Genomic DNA, 20553 nt, shown 5'->3' with positions numbered 1-20553 from the left:
TTTGGGGACCCCTGCTCTAATCATTAGCATGAGTTTGCAACATATGTATCCATGAACCAACCTGCTTTGTGCAACTAGCACTAAGAAGGAGCCCGAGAGCTGGTCTCAAAGGGCGGAGAGTAACACGGGACTGGGAGGCCCGTGTGTTGCATGCAGGCAAGGTAGGGAAGAAGGGGGGGGGGGGGTTGGTGGAGGAGAACCGTTAGAAGAAGGAATTATATGGAAGAAGGGGAGGGGTTCGCGCCAAAAGGAGAGGCAGGGATTGGATAGTGTAGGTAAAATGGGGGCGTTTTACTTAGGGTTTTAGCACGAGCCTTGGAGGACTAAGTTTATTGCAGGTCCTCCAAGGCATAATTTTGTCCCTCCCTCCCTCCCTTTGGTGAGATTTCGTGGTGTGGGAGGCGGGTCTCCCGAGCTACTGGGTGCTGGGGCTCATCCGGCGATGAGCGGTGGGCCGGCTGGGAGCTGTGCCTTGGGGTCAGGTGACCCGGGTTAAAGGGGCATGAGGTCATGCCACCCCTCAGACACTTGCTGTTGGTGGCGGGGTCGGGGGCAAAGGTACTGTTACACAGGGTAGCTCGGGAGGAGCTTGCTGAGGTTCATTGTTAATTAAGGTTCAATGTGTTAATGATGTTAATTTATGTAAATTTATTTATGGGTTAATGTGATATAATAAAGAGCTGCGGCTATTTACCACAATAAGGTGTGTTGTTTTATTAATATGGGGTAGAGAAAGGAGGGAGAATGACAACATGAAGGGACTTTCCAGATCCCGATGTTACAGATAAGGAGCTCCAAGGCTCAACAAACTCAATACTTTGTTAGTAATTTATTCTTACATGTTAATCCAACTGACGGGAGAAGAACTATAGAGTTGTCCAAGGCAGAAAGCAGGTGATTTCCAAACAGGCTGTACAGAGTCCTGTGTGAATTAACAGAAAGAAAATTATCCAGGTAAGAATCTAACCTTTCAATCTGTTATATAAACAAAGGAGTCTGTATGCTAGGTGATGTACTAAAGCAGTATCAGACATCTAAGGTGGGACAAATGATCCTGCCCGCAAAACCAAGGACCCAAAAGTGGCATCCTCTTGAACCACCACATCCACTCTATAGAACCTTGAAAAGGTATGGCGAGTAGAACAAGTAGCTGCTGTACAGATCTCCTTGTGCAGAACAGCCCGGAACTTCACCCATGCGGACACCACACTTCTAGTCAAATTAGTTTTGAGAGATGTAGGTGGCTCTTTGCCACAGCCAATGTACAGAATGTCAACGAAATTGTCATGTGAATCCATCTTGCTAAAGAAGACTTGGATGCTGGTCTGCCTCTTCTGGAATGACTGGTTAGAACAAAAAGATGGTCAGAAAGCTGAGAATAATTTATCTTTCCAGGTAGTGGAGTAAAACTTTTTGCACATCCAGGCTCTCTTCTTGAAGGTGACTATCCAGCCCAGATCCTGTAGGAGATCCACAACTTGTCGTATTGCCTCCTCACTCTTTGGCCTTGATGGTGCTCTGATGGGCCAATCGTCTAAGTATGGATGTACTTGCATCCCATCTTGTGGAGGTGAGCTGCAACCATCACCATCATCTTGAAGGACATGGAATCTCAAATATTTCCTGTGGTATGGGACTATGAAGGTACACCTCTATCAGATCTAAGGAGACTAAGAATTCTCCTGGAGCCACTACTGCAATGACTTACTGAACCATCTCCATGCGGAAGCTTGGTATTCTCAGTGCCGCATTCATGGACTTTAGGTCCAGGATTAGTCTCCAGTCTTATGTGCCTTTCTCGGACACTATGAAGTATATGGAGTATCTGCCAGAGCCCAATTCTTCTTTAGGAACTGGTTCTGTGATTTGAAGGCCCATTATCATTTGCACTGTCACTCAGACCCTGGCTTCTTTTTCCAGCTGGTAAGTCGATGAACAGATATGAAGAAGGGCGATAGAACTCGAGGCCCCCTTGAATAAGATCTAGGACCCAGTGGTCAAAGGAAATTTTCTCTGACTCCCTCCAGAATGCTGACAGCCTCCTGTCAATGTGCGGGGGCACAATGCTGTCCTGGCATCAATGTGACTTCTTGGAAGGTTGTGCTGATGTGAGTCCCCAAGGGTTGCTGGCATCTAGAGTTGTTAAATCTCTGTCTGGATCCCTGATAAGATTTCTGAGTGGAGGAACCCATGAAGTACTAATGGGAACCTCCTGAGGAATGAAAATTGCTTTTGCCTTCCCTGACAGGTCAGTGAGGTCTGCTGTCTGGCAGAGATTTAGGGTGGCGATCTGTCACGCCGACCATAAAGTCATTTAATCCCTTACCAAATAGCATCTGCCCTTTGAAGAGCAGTCTGCTCAAAGTGTCTTTGGAGGATGAATTGCCCACTTGTTGCCTGATCCAAAGCATACTGCAGGCCAAAATGACTTATGGCAAAACCTTGCTCATGACTCTAATAATGTCATATAGAGCATCTGCCACATAATACACCCCCTCCAGCACTAGATGTGGGCAGACATCTTCCTCCTCAGTAGACTGTACCTTAACCTGATGTGGCAGGCACATGCCACAAATGAGGCTGCTGCTGCAGCTTTGATCCCCAAAGCCACTGCTTTAAATTGTGCATCTTTTATCATCACTCCCCCTTGCTAGGGAGGGAGGTACATTAAGTCACTTGAGCCACCATGGAATCCACCTTCGGCTGACGAAACAGCTGCTGAAACTCTGGAGCCATAGGGTATAGTTTGGAAATAGTTTTTGCCACCTTCAGGGAGCCTTCCGGTGTCTCCCATTTGCTCAGTGACCAGCAAGGTGATGTGCAGGAAAAAAGGTGATCCAAGCATTTGAGTTGCTCATGACCGTGCACTGTGAAGTGGATGGCTGCTGGGGCTCCAACTTTAACTCCCTGAGTGCATCCATAATTACATGTGGGACGGTAGCCAACTTGAAAAGCCGCTGCACCAACGGATCATCTCCCTGGTCAAGGACAACTATCACCTCTTGACTCCCGGTCCCCAACAAGGAACTGGAATCCTCCAGGAAAGCAACTGAGCCCTAGGACAATAAAGACATGGAGTCTGACCTCCAGTCCTGTTCCACTTGGTCACTTAGGCTGGGAGCCAGCTTTCTTCGTGGTGGAGAGGCCTTCAGAAGAGGGATCTCTCCCTGGCTCACTGCTGTCATACCCTCAGGTAGCACAGCATGTTCCAGACCCATGAAATAAGCTTTCCTTAGGAGATTCACAAATTCTGAGGTAAATCCAAGCACAGGTGGCCCCATAGACCCCTGCAGTACCTCAGCCTGCCTTTTCTTGGGCTCTACAGCGTCCATACACTTGCATTTCTCACCTTTAGTTTGAGATCACTGGGAGCTGGGCAGAGACTATGCTGAGACTAAAAGTGGCAAAACGTTTGCTGTGAGGTCCGTGCCACTTTTAGTCTCAGCATAGGGAGGGAGAAGCATTAGGGTCCATCAGAGCTAAAGTGTCATGGAGGTCTGTCAGAGCCATGACTTATGCTGAAACTAAAAGTGGCAAAACTTTATTTCACATGTTAAGAAAGTAGCTTAGAGATTAGTGCAGTTGTCTTAGGATCTGCTTATCTGGGTTTAAGACTGGGTTGAACCAAGCAAAAATACATTTTCCTGCAGCAGCTCTGGGATAAAACGCAGACCTCCCATAGCTGAAGTGTTTCCTCAAATTAATTATTATTAAGACTGTCAGCACAGATCCGTGGGGTCAGAAAGGGCAACAGCTACAGCTGGTGGAATGAGGAGCTAAAACGCGGACCTGCAGACATGAAATCTGAAACCTCAGCTGTCAATAAATGAAGATTTTTAAGGACGTGCTGTTGAGATCTGCGAGGTCCGTGCTTTACCCCTTCCCAGGTAGGTGCTAAGTGCCGGCTTACAGACCTTATTGAAAGGTCATCTGAGTAGAAAATAACAAGAGACAAATTTGTCCCTGTCCCTTCCCTGCAAGCTCTGTCCTCATCTGCACAAGCCTCCAACACTGATTTTAAAGTGTTAGAGACTTGTGCCGATGAGGATAGCACTTGCAGGGACAGAACTCGCGGGGACGGGGAAAATTTTTTATCCCCCTATCATTCTCTACTTGTGTGACGAGGGCTGATTGGTGCTGTCAGCTGTGATGTCATCAGCCTGCGTGGCTGTTGTACACTGCTACCCACAGAGACCACGTTACAGCTGTGCAACATTGCTGGCTCGTGCAGTCCTACTTCTATCTCCGAGGAGTTCACACAGACCCCATTCTTTGAAAGATCACCAGCAACAACTCCCACTGCGTCCCGCCCTCCTTTGACGCAACATCCTGTTTCCGGCAAGGCGGGACGCCGGAGAGGGAAGTTGTGTAATAGGGGGGAAACGGGGCACCGAAGAAAGACTTCTGCGGGATTGTTGATGTGCAAGCTCTGGTTTGAGTTTGACGGTGGGGGGTGTTTGAAGCAGAGGCACTGGATCGCGGAGAGGGAGAGATAGCAGACCCCCAAATGCACGTGAGGAGGGGTGCTGGGCGAGTAGCTGAAAGCGTGTCAAACGCCTAATGCATGTGACTTGGTATCTTTGAACGTTGGCTTATTTTTCCCCCTTTCCCTCTCTCCTTCTTCCCATTCAGATTTTTGTTTTGTCTTCACGTTTGCAGCATTCCTGACAACGGCGGAACCGTTAATTGTTGCCGGTTCCAGTCTGAGGTTCTTTCAGCAAACGCATTCAGTGGTGCGCGGTGATTGATGACTAGCTTGGGCTAGTGAGGCTGGCGCGGATGCAAAAAGGGCAGCAAACCTAGGGGATCTTGGCACTTCACTCACTGAGAGGAATCGACGGCAGCACTCGCAAGCAAACACGTTCCTTTACGTTCATATTACATGTTTGCTGATGTATGATCACACTATGGCTGCAGATAAGGCTGCAGGTAATATTTTTGTTTTACTTTCTTTTCCTTTAATTTGCCTTTTAATGAAAAAGATATTGTTGTGAGCAATGGTCTGAGGATGGTCAACGTATGTTTGGTCTTCTAAGCAAATAGCCTGATGAATTTTATAAAGTAGCTAAGAGCTTTTAAGAGTGTTGTATAATAAAATCACGGTTCTTTGCTCTGGAGGCACATGTAACAGGTCTGGTTTTCAGGATATTGCTTACACTGAGTCTGCTTGTTTGTTTTGGTAATCCTGAAAAACATGTTTGGGGTAGGTACAAAGAGTGCTGGGAAACCAGAAAACAAACTGAGGTGGAAAAGGAGCCAAGGAACTATTCTAAACAAAAATATGTTGCATTCTTCATTCCAACAAAATTAATATATATGCGTCAAAATGTGCACTTCCTCTGATCTGCAATCAAGATTGATTTCAGTGTTCATATGCTTATTTATCACAAGAGTGGGTTTATTTGACACTTCTTCTGAGAATGGACTCCTGACACAGGTATTCTTTTGCTGAAACACAACTGTGTCAAGTCTTCATTTGTGTCATAGGATGATGTCAAATAAACATTTATGAATGTAACTTCACATACTTTTTGTGGCGGACTGAAGAATTCCCAAAATCATAAAACTTGGGATAAATAAGTGATAAACACATGGGTGGAATGTGTAATATAAACATCAAAAATCCCCAAACAACTCCCAACTTCTATCCCAACAACCCAGAGGATTTGTAATTCTCATTGAGATAAGTGCTGTTCTACAATTGTTAATAATAAAACATGAATGCTAACGTTAGGACTTATGGCCACAAAGGGCTAGATTCACTAAGGCCATGGATCTGATCTGATCCATAAGCGATCCGATCCATGGCTGGCGGGCTGATTCATGAAGCACCCTCATGCAAATATGTGCTGGGGAGCTGGTTGGGATTTGAACTTATGACCTCTGGAAGAGGAGCACAGGGCCTTTACTTATTGAGATATAGCAGTTTCCAGACAGGTGTTTCTGACTTCCCTCTGATATGATAGCTTAACACAGGGATGCCCAAATGGTCGATTGTGATCAGCTAGTAGATCGCAAAGGCAATGCGAGTCGATCATGTTGCCTTTGATCTTGTGTTTCCTGCCTCCCCGAGCTAGGCCAGGTGCGCACAAGCGCCGGACCCACAAGACTTCACCTCCAACATCAATTCTGATGGAGAGGAAGTTCTGGGCCAGCTAATTGCTGCCTGGCTGGCCTGGATCTTCCTCTCCGACGTATGAATTGACGTCGGAGGTGAAAGCTTGTGGGCCCAGTGCTTGTAGCGCCAGGCCTGGCTTGGGGAAGCAGGGAGAAATCAGCGTGGTGGCTGGGGGGGGGCAGCCTTAGGGAGAGAGAAAGAAGTGGGGAAGTGGAAATCGGCGTGATGGGTTGGGGGGCAAGGGGAGAGAGAAAGAAAGAGGCAGGCAGGGGAAGAGAGAAGGAAAGACAGGCAGGCAGGGGGGAGAAAGAAAAAAAGAAACAGGCAGGCAGGGGGAGAGAGAAAGAGACAGGTAGTCGGGGGGAGAAAGAAAGACAGAAATAAAGAGGGGGCAGTGGGAGACATAAAGAAAAGGGGAGGGGGCAGAAAGAAAGAAATATTGGATTTACAGAAGAAGGATGTGCAACCAGAGACTCATGAAATCACCAGACAAAAAGGTAGTAAAAATGATTTTATTTTCAATTTAGTGATCAAAATGTGTCCGTTTTGAGAATTTATATCTGCTGTCTATATTTTGCACTATGGCCCCCTTTTACTAAACTGCGATAGTGGTTTTTAGCACAGGGAGCCTATGAGCGTTGAGAGCTGCAAGGGGCATTCAGCACAGCTCCCTGTGCTAAAAACCGCTATTGCGGTTTAGTAAAAGGGGAGAGGGTATATTTGTCTATTTTTGTATAGTTGTTACTGAGGTGAGATTGCATATTTTAGTGTCATCTGCCTTGACCTTTGAAAAAACTCCTGAATACAAAATAATTAACATTTTCTCTGCGTACAGTGTGCTTTGTGTTTTTTTATTTTTTATTTTTTAATTTTATTGTTGGTAGATCATTTTGACTTGGTCATTTTAAAAGTAGCTTTCAAGCCAAAAAAGTGTGGGCACCCCTGGCTTAGCAGATCTCTCAGCTATCAAAACACAGGGCAGTCGGAGACGTCTGCCTGGAAGCTGCTATAGCTCAATAAGTAAAAGCCCTGTGCTCTTCTTCCAGAGGTCATAAGTTCAAATCCCAACCAGTTCCCCAGTACATATTTTAATTGTGGCATTCTACTTTGTAGGTGCACCTTGATGATCTCACATTGAGGTCACCATTGTGCAGCTGCAAACCTCCTTTGCAATGACGTAGAAGCCATGCTACGGTCTGTATCTGTTTTTAAGCTTTTGCAAATGAAGCTTTGTATGCAATCTATATATTTTGTCATGTGCTTTTTTTGCTTTCAAGAATGAGCTGATTGGAGCACTCTTTAGTCAGAATAAAAGGGTTTTTCATGCACTGTGCTTCAGTTAATGGATTTTTTCTCTAATTAGCAAATAACATTGCTGTTTGTCCACAAAAATAGAAGGTTTTGCATGCAATATATCTGTTTTGATGTCCCCTGTTTATGTGGTGCCTTATTAAATGTATTTTGAGCTTAATAAAGCAAAAATAAAAATCCAGAGAGCTATTTAGCAGATCGCATTAAGGACATCCAAACTGTGCCTCCTAAGTTCCGGAAGAACATCCAAAGAGTGCCTAAGTTCTGTTTATAGAACTCAGGTCTATCTGAAGCCTAAACTGTGCTCAAAAGTAGACTTCCTTACAATGCCTATAAGACCCAGTTTAACAATTGCATGCAGCTTGCTAGCTCACTCTGTAGCACACTGGTTAAACCTATACCCCTTCTATCTAAATGTTGCTGGTTTGAATCCCAGTCACTCTATCTGATTGATGAGAAATAAAAACATTAAACAAATCCAACTCCTAGTATTACAATTATAATGAAAAATAGCATAAAATAGCCATTCTAATAACATAATGAAATATTATAACATTAAGGACATTGTTTGGACGTCTAAGGGGTCCTTTTATCAAGCCGGGTTAGCGCGTTGGACATTTTATCATGCGCTAACCCCCGTGGCAAGCAAAAAAACTAACACCTGGTCAATGGAGGCGTTGGCGTCTAGCACAGCAGGTGGTTTAATGCATGGCATTCCGCGCATTAAACCCCTACTGCGCCTTGATAAAAGGACCCCTAAATCTCAACTACAACCTGATTCTTTAAAGGACGCCTAAAAAGTTAGATGCCTAAACAGTGCTGAACTCTGCTGAGCGCGATTCTACAAAGGACGCCTAATTTAGGCACCTAAATGGCGCCTAACTTTAGACGCATTTTGCAGAATCAGGACCACAGTGTCCACTTTAGATGAAGAAGGATGAAGAGAGCTGGTGGGAAAAATAAAGAGCTGAAACCTGTACCACTTTGATAATATGCTTATGAACAGTATGAAGAGTGGAGTTTGAAAGTTATATACTGTATTTAGTTTAGAATATCAGAACAATGTATTTGAAATTGTCAAGATTATAGGATAAGAAAAGAGCAAGAAAGCAAAATGTTAAGAACATAAGAAACGCCTTCACCGGATCAGACCTAGGTCCATCTAGTCCAGCGATCCGCACACGCGGAGGCCCAGTTAGGTTCTCCCTGTTGGGTTTTCTGATGACTGTGCTTTGGAGCTGAACCATCAATGGCAGTATCACAGTTAGGGCCCAGCTCTGTATAGTTTGTTCAATGCCATATTTGGAGTTTAACCGGAATGGATATAAAAAAGGGAGAAAAATCTGAATAGTGTTATGTGTTGGTAGTAAACTGTTCTCTTTTCAGATCAGGGATCTGAAAAACATGAAGGATCTGCTGGCTCTGGAATTAGTGATCAGGAAAAAGAGTTATCCAGCAGTGCACTACAAGCTTTCATGGTAAGAGTTATTTAATCATCTTTATTGAAATCTTCTATACCGCTATTAATGACTGGGGAGTCAATTCAGAATGGTTTTCTAGAACATCTGTAATGGTTTATAAAATACAGATTCAGATGGTTTCCACTGTGATTGTTATCAGCATTCTAGTAGGGCATGTCAATTTTAGGGATAGATTTTTATTTTTTCAAACTTTAGAAACTACTAGTGATCAAATGATGCAGTGTTGTATGCTGAGATCTATCTTTAGAAACTGCTTAAAGTGAGTCTTTGCTACATCAAATCACAGTTGAAATATGTAAAAATTAAGTAATTGAGTGTACAAATAATCTGAATTACATTTGTAGCCACATAATTGTCTTTAAAATCTAATTTATGCAGTTAGTTTAATGTTATTTAACAAAATCCAGCAAAGCGGCCATATCTTGTTTGCTTCTTTTCGGCTCATTAGCTCCCTTCTGACCATTGACCCCTAATATAATGTTCCCCCTCTCCTAATTGTATACATGACCAGCAGCATCAGTTGTAAATTTTGCACACTTTTCAACGGACTGGGTGTGTGATGGCCAGTCTGGAACTATTATGGGCTTGCTCAGAAATGTCTTGAACTCTGCTGTTGTCATGGTACAGGTAAGAGGAGGTTTAGAGATTCCGAACATTCAGCCAAGTAATTGGGCGAGTGTAGTTGCCTCAGTTTTGATGGATAGTATTTTCCTGGGTCTCGCCCTTCTGTCTCCAAGCTGTCTTCCCATCTCCTTCACATCTGATCTTCAATATTTTCTCCACTGCATCTCTTCTTTCTTTTTCCTCTTTACTGCATAACAGCTTGTAGAATAGACTCACTAACCGTACCAAGCTGACCTCACCATAGACATGATTATCTTTCTTACCTCTTTACACAATATTTTCAACTGTTGCAGCTGGAAGAAAAGATGCCAAGGACCTTGTGTCCTGTTGCTGTTTCATGATCTGACATGCCCCTGACCCCACAAGAAAAAAATTTGGAAGCTCCAGGATACACTTTTGCAAGATCCAGCTATTAAAAGCACATACTGAAAGGATATATTGCAGTATTTAGAATTCAGTACTAAAGATAATGTCACGCTTTTAACGCTATGGGAGGGTTTGAAGGTGGTTTTAAGGGGCAACTGATTTCACGTTAGGCACATGTAAGGAAAACCAGGTCAGAACACGAACATCAGCTTCGTGATTCTTTAGCTAAAGTACAGCTCCAGAAAAAAAATGGGCATAAGCTATCCCCAAAACGATACCAAGATATATGTTTAAATTGCAGTTATGAAATTTAGAATTGGCAGACATAAATGAGGCCCTCCAGAGAACTCAGCAGCTTTCTTTTGAATTTAGTAATCAAACTAGCAAATTGCTAGCTCATCAGTTAAAGAAGCAATAAATACGTAATCATATTTGTCAGGTGATTTATTTATTATTTATTTTTAAAATGTTTATACCGCCAAAAATCTTAGCGGTTTCCAAAATAACATACATAAAAGTACACATACACTAAAACATAACACTCCAAAATCATCACATATATAGCTATTAACACACACACAAAAAAGGCCCTTAATATTTTCAACAAATACTGTACTCATCAGCTGTAGTTAAGGGAAAGCAAAACAATTTCAGAGAAATAATTATCGTACCATATTAAAAATAAGCATCAATAAATAGCTTAATCTTAAACAGTTTTTTAAAAAATGGAATGTTCCCACACATAATCTTATTTGACCAGATAAATTTTTTTTTTTAATTCTTTATTCGTTTTTAAACTTTCATCAAGTGTACAAGAATCATAATAAACACTATTAATTAGATCATTTGAACATCTTATCATTGTATCTTATAAATATAAATGCAACCCTCCCTCCACCCTCCCTCTAAGCCCATTATTCATTATAAGATCATAAATCCTCCCATTAAACCCTTCCCCTCTTTCATCACTAAATGGTGTATAATTAATAGAAAAATGGCATTTAATCATGACAAAAAGATGTTAATGGCTCCCAAAACTTTTATACTTTCCATTTTGTACCGCCAATGATCTTTCCATTCTATATAAGTGACACAACGAATTCCACCAGAAATTAAAATTAAGTCTACTGTGATCTTTCCAATTATTAGTAATATGACCAGATAAATTATTCCATAAAGACATCCCGGCAATCGTAAACATTTTTGTTTTTGTTGACACATATTTTATATTCATAGTTGATTGACATATTAGCTTCATACTACCAACTGATCGCAGGGCTTTAGCAGGTCTCTTACCGTGATGTCTCTTAATGGATATCTTTCATATGTGGAAAGCAAAATTTGTGATGCTTTTATATCCTTTTTTAAAAAATAAAACTCTGTACACACCTGAACTACTTCCCTCTAGTAATTCCATAGAACAATTTATTAAAAAAATCACCTTGCCCAGATTGAAGGAAACATGCTATAACTTTAGATTAGGTTTACAGGTTTCTTTTATTTGATAATACTGCTATCTCACAAGTAAATAAAGTGGTTTACAATAAAAATATTTAAAAAATCTAAATAAAGTAGAAAAGAACTCCATCATAAAAAGAAAAGCCCATTCCAAAAGTCTCCCCATAGTCAAACCCAAAAAGTCACCATTATACCCATGCAAAATCCCCATAGACATACACAAACACTTTAGCTCTCATCCAAAAGCCTGTTGAAATAAATACACTTCTCCCTCCATATTCGCGGTGATAGGGGATTAACAGACCCGTGAATACAGAATACTTATGTTAAATCGTGGTTTTCTATTAAAAACCCTCGTGAATATGGTGAAACCATGAATAACAAAAAAGACAACATTCACAATTTCATGTGAAAACATTTACAATATTTATTGTAGTTTTTGAAAAACACAGGGCTCCTTTTACAAAGGTGCACTAGCGGGGTTAACGTGCGAGACTTTTCATCACGCGCTGGCCAAAAACTACCGCCTTAAAAGGTGGCAGTAGACGGTTAGTGCGTCTGGTGGCTTAGTGGCTCGGTATTATGCGCATTAAACCACTAGTGCGCCTTTGTAAAAGGAGCCCACAGTGTTGTACATTAAGCATGGATGATACAGTATAGAGTACAATACTTATCTCTTACTCAGTTGATGTCTCAGTTGGTGTTTCAGTCGGTGACTTCCTCCTCATTGCCCAGTACATGTACTGCATGCAGTGCAGGAGGAGGAGAAAAAAAGGATAAGTGAGCACCAGGTGCCTCCTCAGGCAGTGGAAGTGGATCTTCAGTATGTGGTACAGGTGTCGGAGGAAGATGAAGTGACGAAGGGGATGCCTCCTCATGGGTGGAAGAGGTGAATGGAGAGGCAGTGACTCTAGGTATCTTTTGGAAATACATTGTGATTTCAGTCTGGCTCTTCTGCATCATTTCTTTAAACATATTTGTGTATGTAGAAATCGCTGCTTTACATTTAACGCACGTACCATGGATGGGTCGATGTCATAGAAAAAGTCTATCACCATTGAACCTGCGTATACCCTCTGCAATATTATCCACTGTAAACTTGTCTTCTAGCACTTCTTCTACTCCTTCCTCCTCTTCGTCTGGTATTGCCTCTCCTTCAGGAGCAGTCAGGTCAATTAGGTCATCTTCCATTAGTTCTTTTGCTCTGGCATCTATTAATTCTTGAACATCCTCCATATACATATCTTCAAAGCCTTCCCCACCCACCTGCTTTGCCAAGTCCACGATGTCTTCCATAATTTCTTGGATAGGCTCTGTGATATTGACAGTGTTCTCCCTTTTTACACATTCAGGCCAAAGATTCTTCCAGCACAAGTTCACTGTCTCTGGCTTGACAGCTTTCACCGCTCTTTCAATAATATTGATGGCATCGGCAATAGTGAAGTCCTTCTACTTTTTCATGATGTTCTCCACATTGGTGCCTTCATCCATTCCATGGACAATCCTCACCAATGAATACCTTGTGTAGTGTGCCTTGAATGTCCTAATTACCCTCTGGTCGAGAGGCTGGATGAGAGATGTTGTGTTGGGGGCATGTAGACAATCTGAACACCCTCAATATGGAGCTCATGTGGGGCATGTAGTCAATCTGAACACCCTCAATATGGAACTCATGTGGGTCTGGATGTCCAGGGGCATTGTCCAATGTCAACAGAACTTTGAATTCCATTCCTTTATTGGCCAGGTATTTTCTTACTTCAGGCACAAAACACTGATGAAACAGTGCTCTGGTTGTCCAAGCCTTCTTGTTACTCATCCAGTAAACAGGCAGTTGGAACTTATCTTTTTCCTTCAGGGCTCGGGGGTTTGCGGCTTTATAAATTAGTGTTAGCTTTATCATATGGCTTACTGCATTTGCACAAAGCAGCATGGTTACTCTACCCCTTTCAGCCTTGAAACCTGGTGCTCGCTTATCCTCTTTGTTAATGAAAGTCCTCTGTGGCATTTTCTTCCAAAATAGAGCAGTTTCAGCAGCATTGAACACCTGCTCAGGTTCATATCCCTTCTCTTCAATAATTTCCTTAAAGATAGCAGGGAACTCTCTAGCTGCCTCTTGGTTGGCAGATGCTGCGTCTCCTGTCGCACTCGCATTACGCAGACCATACCTGTGCCAGAATTTATCAAACCACCCTTTACTGGCCAGAAAGTCGATGAATTGCAACAATCCACCTTCCCTGCTCTTCAAGTTATCATACAAAGACTTTGCCTTTCCTCTTATCACAGAGTCTACCGGAATTCTCTTCTTATAGCAATCCTGCACCCATAGAAATGTAGCAGTTTCCATACGAGAGAGATTGGCATCTCGCACAACATGCAATGTCTTCGTACCTGCAGGAGTAGCTGCTGCAGCAGCTTCACAGATTGCTTTTCATTCTTCTTATGTACCTAACCGTAGACTCATTAATCCCGAGCAACAGCAGGGGATGACTTTAGTCTCTGAAGCATATCCAATAATTCAACCTTTTCTTGTAAGGTTTTCACTTTTTTTCCCCTCTTGGGAGTACTTTCAATAGCATTTGAAGTCTTGTGCTTTCAAGGAAATATATCCTAGACTTGAAGGTTCCAGATTTCAATCATAGATTCTTAAAAACCTCTTTAATGTGAGTGAATGTGCATTAAAGAATTATTAAAGTGTCAAACAAAAAACTCAAATTAGTGTCAAGTCTCACTATCTTCATATATAACTTGTATTGGAACTAAGTTTATATATGGGAGACCTGGCCTGTTCCTGAAGGAGAGGTAATACACGGTGAAGCTGTGCAAGCTGGGAATCCAGTGGGGAGATTTGAGCAGGGGGAGATGAGTGTGCTTAAGTGGGTCCGTATGCCATAGCTACCACATCAGAAGTCCCTCCTGAACTCTCTGCTGGTAAAAGCAGCTAATGTAGCTGGGTTTAAAAAAAAAAAGTTTTGGACAAATTTCTGGAGGCAGTGTCCATAAACTGTTACTAAGTTAGACCCAGCGAAAGATGCTGCTTATAGCTCAATGTAAATGATTTTTATATTAGAAAATGATGTATCCAAATTTTTATATTACAAAATGATGTATCCAAACTTAAACTATTGTGACATGTTCTTTTAAGAGGAAAAAGAATCTCGGAAACCTGCTCGGAACTTAATAGTTCAAGGAAATATATCCTAGACTTGAAGGTTCCAGATTTCAATCATAGATTCTTAAAAAAACCTCTCTAATGTGAGTGATTGTGCATTAAAGAATTATTAAAGTGTCCAAACAAAAAAAACTCAAATTGGTGTCAAGTCTCACTATCATTGGAACTAAGTTTATATATAACTTGTGTTGAGACTATTATAACTTTCTTATTTATAACAAAAGCAGATATACAATCTTTGTGACTTATGTGGATGCTAAAAATATGTTATTTTATCTGTTATTACTCTGCTGTTCATAAACCAAAAACACTTGTTGATTGAGTTATTCAAACATTATAATCTCAATATCTCATTCATAAAACTATTTGACATGAAGTATTGAATACATTATCTCATACAGCCAAATCCCTACGGGATCTGTTTCGCCTTTGACGGTTTTCTTCCGAGGTCATAGATTAACGGCTGTTTTACTATATGAGAAAAAAAGATTTTATATCAGCAATTTTGCAGATATCCTGTGAATCAAATAATGTCACCCTCAAGCTGTTAAATCACACTACTTTGAAAACATTCTGCTATGCTTCTTTGGCCACATCTGAAAGCATTTAGATAGCTATCTCAAAAACAACTGTATTTTAGCCTTTGATCCACGTTTCTTTTCCTTAGGACTTTTCAGGAAGACAGGGGTAGTCGAAACACTGACCGTGTTGGGTCCCTTATTTCCCATTCTTTGGGTCCTAGGACATTTTATCATGTGGATTAAAAAGATTGTATCTTCAATAAAGCCTGCATCTTGACATATTCTCCACAGTTGTTTTTGTTTTCACCTGTTCCTTGATCTGTGGAGTACCCAGGGTCAATTTTTGTTTCCTTATCTCTCTATCTCACACATTATACATACGTTCATTGTAGCAAATGCTTTTGGAAATTGGAATGTTCCTGGGAGTACTTAAGTAATTTTTTTTTAATTCTCCTAACAGGCTGGCAACTATGAAGCTTGTCTGCAACATCTTGGAGGGTCTGCAAGAAATAAACAAAGAGGACTAACAAAATAGCTTTGAATACAGCTGTGGCTGAGTTTTACAAAGTGATCAGAGCATAACAGACAGCCTAAGGCAAACGCTCAACCAGTTTGAAGAATCAGGTAATCCCAACTTTGAGATATTGCAATAACTTTCAATACTGAATAGACCTAAACTGAAACTAAACCTTAAGTTTATTTACCCAGGACAAGACAGGCAGCATAGTTCTTAACGTATGGGTGACGTCACCGACGAGCCCCGGTACGGACCTTTATAACTAGAAAGTTCTAGTTGGCCGCACCGCGACATGCGCGAGGTGCCTTCCCGCCCGACGGAGGAGTGCGTGGGTCTCCAGTTTCTTCTTCGATTCCCGCGGAGCGAAGAAGACCCATGTGGTTTCAACTGCCGTTGAAAACTTCTTTTTTTGCCGTTCCCCTCGCGTAATTTCTTATTTTTCTCTTTTTCTTTCCCTTCGGTTTCTTTGATTCCCTTCTAATTTGTAAAAAAAAACAAAAAAAAAAAACTTGTTTTTTTCCCTTCTTTTTTCAACCGGCCCCGGCGGGGCCTGTTGTCATCATACAAGGCCTCCGGCTTTTGATTTTTGCGGAGGCCGTCTTTCCCTTCATGCCCCCCCAGCCGGGTTTTAAGAAGTGCCAGCGGTGTGCACGCCCGATCTCCCTTTCGGACCCACACAACTGGTGCCTGCAGTGCTTGGGTCCGGAACATCAGGCTGACACTGCACCCGCTGTGCTACTCTCAAGAAACGCACACTTAAAAAATCGACAAATCCAGCAGAATCTCCTCTTCGGCACCGGTTCTGCTATGGATCCGACCCCGGCGTCCGACGGCACCGACTAAATCGGCACCGTCAACATCGACACCGCCTGATCCTTCTTCGGGGTCGATAGCGCCTGGTAAGCCGGCTAAGAAGCCTTCCACTTCCCTCGAGCGCCCTCCAGCCACAGCGGCGACACCGGTCCCTCCCATCGCGTCCCGCAAACCCCGTAAACGCTCCGCTCCGATCACGTGAGTGCCTCTTCATCGGCCTCCTCATCGCCGGAGCGTAGAGCAGCACCGATGGTACCCAAGAAAACTAAAACGGTACCGTGCCCCCCATTGGAGGACCGTATCTCGGCTATCCTCCAGGACAAGTTGCATGAACATCTACAGCACCAACTTCAGGAACTGCTTCCGACCCTATTGGCACCGCTCCTTCCGGTACCGGTCCGGCCCGAGCCTCGCACCACTCCACCGGTATCCACCCCCTCGGTACCGATGAACACTTCCATGCCGGTCTTATCGGCTCAACCTGCACTTCAGACGTGCGCTGCGGAGGACCCCTCCCGGCCCCAGGACCGACACCGGTCGTCTCGGGACCGGGATCGGCACCACTCCTCCCGGGACAGGGATCGACGCCGGTCTTCATCCCCCGGCACCGTATCCATGCGATCTGGAAAATCCCTTTCTAAAACCCGCCATACTGAGCCGGCCGTCAGGGACCCAGATTTATGGGAGCAATCCCCAATCGGTACCGAGGAGGATGCCTCCTCTACAGATGAGGAACCCTCCATGGCTGAATCCACCTCCAAGCCCGAGCAATCCTCCTTCTCAAAATTCCTTCGGGAGATGTCTGCGGCTCTTTCCATACCACTTGAGTCCGACTCCAAGAAGTCCCAGGCCTTTTTAGAAGCCTTGGACTTCGACCAACCTCCCAAGGAGTTTCTCAAACTGCCCGTACATGATATCTTACGGGAAAACTTTTTATAAAAATTTGGAGAATCCCCTTACAGTTCCAGGTGCCCCTAGGAAACTGGACAGTTTATACCGGTCATCCCTATTCCGGGATTTGATAAACCCCAATTACCCCATGAGAGCCTCCTGGTAGAATCCACTCTCAAAAAATCTCATGGTTCCAGTGTTTATGCCTCCACCCCTCCTGGCAGAGAGGGAAAAACGATGGACAAATTTGGTAAACGCCTGTACCAGAATGCCATGCTGGCTAACAGAGCCAACAATTAATACCTTTCATATTTTCATTTTATATAAACGACCTGGTACAACAACTTTCTGCTTTGCAAAAATATATCCCTGAGCGCAAGGTTCCATTATTCAACAACAGATTTTCCACCTTCCTTCAGCTCAGAAAATTCATGGTGCGCTCAATTTATGATTCCTTCGAGCTCACTTCTAGAGCCTCTGCACTGGCTGTAGCCATTGCTTCGCCTCCGCCTGGTTGAGAGTGTCTGATCTTGATGTGAACCACCAAGACCCGCCTCGCCAACGCGCCCTGCCTTGGTGATGAACTTTTGGGGGAGTCCTTTGGATACCACGACACAAAAACTTTCGGCTCATGAGACGAGATGGGACACCCTCATTAAGCTAAAAAGAAGACCTCCACCTGCAAGGACCATACAGACCTCAGTCCCTCTTACCAGCGTCGTTTTTCTGCTAGGGCCACTTAATCCCCCTAAACAGCAATCTCGTCGGCCTCGCCAACAACAACAACAACACTCTCAGGCTCGCTCTCAATCTCACCAGACGACTCAAAGCCTCTCCCTCAGGACTAAAGCCTCCTCAGCCCTTTTGACTCCCTTCTCCAGGGCTTAGCCAGTCGTACAACCGTGCGATGCCTCTTCCTCAACCTATCGGAGGCCGCCTCACCATCTTTCTACGCCGCTGGAGGCCATCACATCAGACCTGTGGGTTCTCAACATCATCCGTCCACGGATACTCACTCAGGTTCCAGACTCTTCCTGTAGACCATCCTCCCCGTAGAGTCTGCTTCTCATTCCTCCCAAACTCCTCTCCTCCTCAGGGAGGTCCAATCCCTCCTCCTTCTCAATGCCATCGAAGAAGTTCCACCAGACCAACGAGGTCAGGGATTTTACTCCCGCTACTTCCTGGTACCCAAGAAAACAGGGGATCTTCGTCCCATCCTCGACCTCAGGAACCTCAACAAGTGTTTTGGTCAAGGAAAAATTCAGGATGCTCTCCCTTGCCACGCTTTAATCCTCTTCTTTCTCAACACGACTGGCTATGTTCCCTGGGACCTCAAAGAGCCTACACTCACATTCCAATCCATCAGACTTCACGTCGTTACCTCCGATTATCAGATACAGAATCGCCACTATCAGTACAAGGTACTACCCTTTGGTCTCGCATCATCACCCAGGGTGTTCACCAGAGTGCCTGATTGTGGTAGCGGCCTGTCTCAGGTCCCACAACCTACAAGTGTTTCCCTAACTTGGACGATTGGTTGGTGAAAGCAACTACGTCTCCGCTTGTACTGCAAGCCACTCACCACACCATCTCTTTCCTCCATCTCTTGTGATTCGAGATCAATTATCCCAAGTCACATCTGCTCCCCACGCAGTGCCTTCAGTTCATCGGAGCAGTTCTCGATACCGATCTGAATGAGGGCGTTCCTTCCTGCCGACCGGCACCGGACTCCTGCTTCACCTCTGTCGACAGGTGCTCCTCCAACCATCCATCCCTGCTCGCCAGATGAATGATTCTTCTGGGTCACATGGCTTCCACAGTCCATGTAGTTCCTCTGGCGCGACTCCACCTCAGGATACCTCAATGGACCCTCGCCAACCAATGGTCACAGACCACGGATCCTCTTTCTCAATCCCATCTCTGTGACATCGTCTCTTCAGCAATCTCTTCAATGGTGGTTGAACTCTTCAAATCTTTCCAGGGGCCTTCCTTTTTCATCCACTCCCTCATTCCATGATCATCACCACGGATGCCTCCCCCTATGCATGGGGGGCTCACATGGGAAGTCTCCGCACCCAGGGACTTTGGACCCCTCAGGAGCGTCAACATCACATCAATTTCCTGGAACTCAGAGCCATGGTTTTATGCTCTCAAGGCTTTCCAGCACCTTTCCTACTCTACCCTCAGGTTCTTCTCCTGTGCACGGACAACCAGGTCGCCATGTACTACATCAACAAGCAGGGCGGCACCAGGATCTCGGCTCCTTTGTCAGGAGGCCCTCCGAATCTGGACATGGGCCACAGCCCACAACCTTTACCTCAAAGCTGTCTATATCCAGGGCGAACAGAACTCCCTGGCCGACCATCTCAGCCGCATCCTTACAACCTCACGAGTGGAACCCTGGACCCTCCCACTCTCCACTCCATCTTGCACGCTGGGGCACCCCGCAGGTGACCTCTTTGCAGCTCCTCAACAACCATCAGCTGCCCCAGTCTGTTCCAGACTCTTCTCTCCGCATCGTCTGGCCCCGGATGCATTCCTGCTCAACTGGACGGGATCAGTTCCTCTATGCCTTCCCTCCACTCCTCTGATGTTGCGGACCCTGTTCAAACTCCGCAAAGACAGGGCCACCATGATTCTCATCGCCCCTCGGGGCCCAGACAGCACTGGTTCTCCCTCCTGCTTCAGCTCAGCTCCAGGGAGCCCATTCCTCTTCCTGTCTTTCTACGCTGCTTACACAGCAGCATCAGTCTCTACTACATCCCAATCTGTCTTCCCCTCCACCTGACAGCTTGGTTTCTCTCCGGGCTGACTTCTCCGGAACACCTATCCCAGCCTGTCCGGCCGAATTTTGGATGCCTCCAGGAACCCTCCACACTCCAATGTTACCATCAGAAGTGGACCCCGGTTTTCCTCTTGGTGCCTCCTGCATCATCACAATCCCACCTCTTTGGCGGTGGAGACCGTACTGGACTATTTGCTCTCTCTGTCCAATGCTGGCCTCAAGTCTACCTCAATCAGAGTCCACCTCAGTGCCATCACTGCTTTTCATGAGCCTATCCTCGGAAAACCTCTCACGGCTCATCCTTTGGTTTCCCGGTTCATGAAAGGCCTCTTCAATATCAAACCACCTCTACAGCCTCCTCCTGTCATCTGGGACCTCAATGTGGTTTTGTCAGCCCATATGAAACCTCCCTTTGAGCCTCTTGCTACTACTTCGCTCAAATTTCTCACTTGGAAGGTGCTTTTCCTCATTGCCATCACCTCTGCCAGGAGGGTCAGTG

The 20553-nt window shown here is 44.4% G+C and overlaps 1 protein-coding gene across 1 annotated transcript in view; it reads left to right on the top strand.

Annotated features, from left to right (window-relative positions):
- The first annotated feature begins 4556 nt into the window (after window positions 1-4556).
- CNOT10 (CCR4-NOT transcription complex subunit 10) overlaps window positions 4557-20553 on the top strand; it is a 186241-nt gene continuing 170244 nt past the window's right edge. Inside the window, 8 exon segments of the mRNA XM_033930099.1 lie at window positions 4557-4574; window positions 4660-4929; window positions 8816-8907; window positions 15509-15544; window positions 15546-15572; window positions 15574-15613; window positions 15616-15659; window positions 15661-15672. Coding sequence (XP_033785990.1) covers window positions 4893-4929; window positions 8816-8907; window positions 15509-15544; window positions 15546-15572; window positions 15574-15613; window positions 15616-15659; window positions 15661-15672 — 288 coding nt within the window. The 5' untranslated portion in view covers window positions 4557-4574; window positions 4660-4892.

This window comes from Geotrypetes seraphini, chromosome 2 (assembly GCF_902459505.1).
Source record: "Geotrypetes seraphini chromosome 2, aGeoSer1.1, whole genome shotgun sequence".
In the NCBI taxonomy this organism is placed as follows: domain Eukaryota; kingdom Metazoa; phylum Chordata; class Amphibia; order Gymnophiona; family Dermophiidae; genus Geotrypetes; species Geotrypetes seraphini.
The sequence above is the reverse complement of the archived record's forward strand: the minus strand, read 5'-3'. Positions and strand labels throughout refer to the sequence as shown.